The following is a 3,404-nucleotide window of genomic DNA, read 5'->3' as shown; positions in this document are numbered from 1 at the left end:
AGGAGTATCTAGTCATGGGGGTTGAGGTTCGGTAGGTCAGCAAGGGAAAAGTGGTGAACAGAGCCTTCGGTTCCTCTAGTCACTCTAAAATTGACATTGATGAATTTCCCTGCTGAATAGGGCTTCATCACCTTGATGGTGATTATCTTCTTCAAACTCCATGTCTGGTATTGAGGTTGAGCAAACTCTAAGTAAAACTCTAACAGATCCCTATCTACCTTCGGGTCTGGAGATGGAATGGCAGCAGTGGAGTTGAAACAATGGAAGACGAATGTCTTTCTAGCAATTGGCATATCGAACTGCGCATCCCTGGAGTTGTCAAGGCTGAATGACATTATAGGTTCGAGCCATAGAGAAGCTGGATCGTCAATCGCACACCTCTGAAGCAATTCTTTAGTCCATTTAGGGAACATGGCCTTTTTCTTTTCAGGGAGCTCCGCCTCCTTTCACTTCTGTTTTAGCTCAGCCCTCTCCTTCTTGGACATTTCTCCAGTTCGTTTTTCTGAAGAATCAACCTTTGGGATAGGCTTCCTAAGAACTTCAACGTAGACATCATCTTCTTCGTTGTCGGTATCATCTTCACCGATTTTCTTCTTTTTCTTCTCCTTATTGCTAACCAAAGCTTCATTACCCTTCGGTTCAGCAGCTGTCTTGGAGGTAGAAGGAGGAGGTTGATTTGTTTCTTGCTTTTTTTGCTTCAATTATTTCTCTCCCCGTTGTTGCGGTTGGACACCAGTCACCGAAACACCCTCGATTCGGCTGAGGACGTCTAGTGTCGATCGGAGCTTTTCTGCCAAATGCCTTTGGGTGGTGATAGTGACAAGGGGATCATGAACTTCAATTAGATGAAGAAGGATGGAGGGAACATCTGTAGCAAAACTCCTTATAACCTCCCTCTCTGACTTGAGGTCATCAATCTCAGCACGAGCAGTTCGCAGCTTGTGAGTTTGTAATTTAAGCTGATTTGTGCGTCTGGAAACCTCATCCATAACACCATTTTCCATAGCTAAGTCCGCTTGTAGTTGAGATAAGAGTTCGTTGAAATTAGCATGGAACGCGTCATTCGCCTGTTCAATAGCAAGGCGTGCTGCTTCAACCTTCGAGCATTCAGACTGAAGAGTTTGTTGAAGAGTTTCTATAGAAGAAGTAACTGTAGCATCATTCTTGGCAGCAGCAGCCTGCAAAGAGTATAAAAATATGTGAGCCTGGGAAACTAGTTTATCGACTATTGCGTTCGCTTCCTTGCACTCCTTTGTAGAGGCATCAACAACACGAGAGGCCTGTTGACACTGAGAAGTGGAGGCTTCAATAGGCTTGGCTGCAGCAGTTAAGGAGGCTGAATGTTCAGCAGCAACTGAGGAGAACAAGGCCTTCAATGCAGCATCTGAATAAGCCCCGAAGGAAGATGAGGAAAGCAGTTGATCTAGCTTGTCGTTTACTACTTTGAGATGACTTTTGGTGACAGGCTCATCGTCATCATCCTCACTCTGGACTCGATATGGACTGAAGTATGTAGAGTCGAACTCCAAGTCCTCACCGCCCAAAATTGGGGTTGTGTCTATAGAAGGTGTGGGAGATAAGGGTTTAGAAGTAGTTGGAGGTTCGGTTGTTGGTGGAGGTTGGGTTGTAAAAGTAGGTTCGGTTACTGGTGGTTTGGGAATAGTGAAGGTAGGTTTTGTGGTGGTGGTAGAGTTTGTATTTGTGAAAATGGGAGTGGGAATAGGTTTTGAAGTGAAGGGTTGAGAAGTGGTTGTTTGAGAGACAGGAGGGATAGAAGCAGGAATTGTAATAGGTGGAGGTGAAGGAGGCAAAGAACGAACTGGAATTTCTGGAGTAGGGGAGCGAGGTGGAGTGTCGCCTCGACCCACAACCTCTTCATCAGAACTTTCGTTCTCAGAGTATGGAGCGTTCTTCTGCCTAGGAGGAACATATTCTGAATTCGAACTACTTGAGGATTGAAGAATAAGTTTCCTAGCAGGCTTCTTCTGCTTTTTAGGTTGAGGTAGAGAAGGAGCAGCTTTATCAGTCTTCCTCTTCTTGGGGGTCTGCCCCTTGGATGGTTTTGTTACAGGTCCCTCCTTCTGTAATTCAGGTTTCTTGCCCCTTTTGGCTGGTTTATCAGCTCCTTCAATTGAACGAAGCATCACCGGCATAAGTTCACGTGGACCAATAGCTTTACGCTTCCTATACTGCTGAAGTACGTTATTGGTTGCAGAGATACTACCGAGCATGGTTTCAGGAATTGAGTCGATGTACGAAAACTTTGTGGGGTCAGTGATGATGATCTTCGTCGTATGAAAGGTGGCTATGGAGGAAAGCAAGGAATCCGCCATAATAGGAACACGATTGCGATCCATTGCCCACTTGGTGATAATGGTCCAGAAACGCCCACATGAAATTTCTAGGTGCTTTGACGAAGAGAGTAGACTTTGAACCAGCTACTGCCATATTATTGACCCATAGTCAAGGTTGAGCTTGCTGTACAACCCATACAACACCGTCATAAAGGCTTTGCTAGCACTGCCAGAACCAACACTTTGCTTAGATAAACCCTTGAATAAAAGAGTGAATAGGCCATTCCAATGAGGAGTATGGCAGGACTTCATGAACTTCGTGACGGTAGTTAGGGTTTCAGTATACCCCATCTGATAAAACATGGTAAACAGTTGACCAGTGGTAATGGAGTCAGGGTTTACCAGAGACAGATCTTGTGAGAGACCGATTAGGGCACATAATCAACTCTTGGAGATAGAGACCTTCTCATCGTGAAGCTCGAAGTGGATATGTTCATTGGCCTTGTCGTAGAACACCATAGAGTAGACATGGGATAAGAATGACATTGGCATAATCTCAACCTTTGTCAGTGCATCAACGAGTGGAGAGTATTTGAGACACTCAACCACATACAACATGTACGACTCATAAACGAAGGGAGTGAGCTCAATGATTAGGTTTTGTTGGGGGTTTTATTGTGAGTAGGGGTTGACGAACTGAGGTATCATGAACAGATGAAGAATCTACCGTTGTAGGAGCTTGAGAGTGATGATGAACAGTTACAGAAAATAGGCGGGTTTCTTAGAGAGCTGTTTGGAAGTGATAAAGGTTGAGAGAGTCCCGTTCCAATTCCTTTTATACGTACAAGGAAGAGAGAGAAGAATCAGGCTGAAATCTTGGATCATCTTTAAAATCGCGCCTGAATTGATGTGTGAACAGTTGGCATGCCAAAGATGACGCAGGAGAGAGAAAAATGTTTCCCCTTTTGCACGCCTTTTCAGAAAATCACCTTTTTCAAATCGCCAAACCGTTTGAATTTCTGCTGAGTCAGCTACCTTTTCATCCCTATCGTTTCACCTGATGACGCTTGAGTTTTCGTGCCTTGATAATCTGTGTAAAACTTAAAGCTT

The 3,404-nt window shown here is 44.5% G+C and overlaps 1 protein-coding gene across 1 annotated transcript; it reads right to left on the bottom strand.

Annotated features, from left to right (window-relative positions):
* Positions 1-446: 446 nt before the first annotated feature.
* On the bottom strand, positions 447-2,357 carry LOC111906352 (flocculation protein FLO11-like). The gene is made up of 2 exons (XM_023902113.1): positions 741-2,357; positions 447-695 (listed from the first exon to the last, which is right to left on the bottom strand). Exons 1-2 carry the CDS (start codon positions 2,355-2,357, stop codon positions 447-449), a joined length of 1,866 nt encoding a protein of 621 aa, XP_023757881.1.
* Between the last annotated feature and the right edge of the window lie 1,047 nt (positions 2,358-3,404).

Source organism: Lactuca sativa, chromosome 3, assembly GCF_002870075.4.
Source record: "Lactuca sativa cultivar Salinas chromosome 3, Lsat_Salinas_v11, whole genome shotgun sequence".
NCBI lineage: Eukaryota > Viridiplantae > Streptophyta > Magnoliopsida > Asterales > Asteraceae > Lactuca > Lactuca sativa.
Note: the sequence above shows the minus strand (reverse complement) of the source record. Positions and strands in the feature narration are given on the sequence as shown.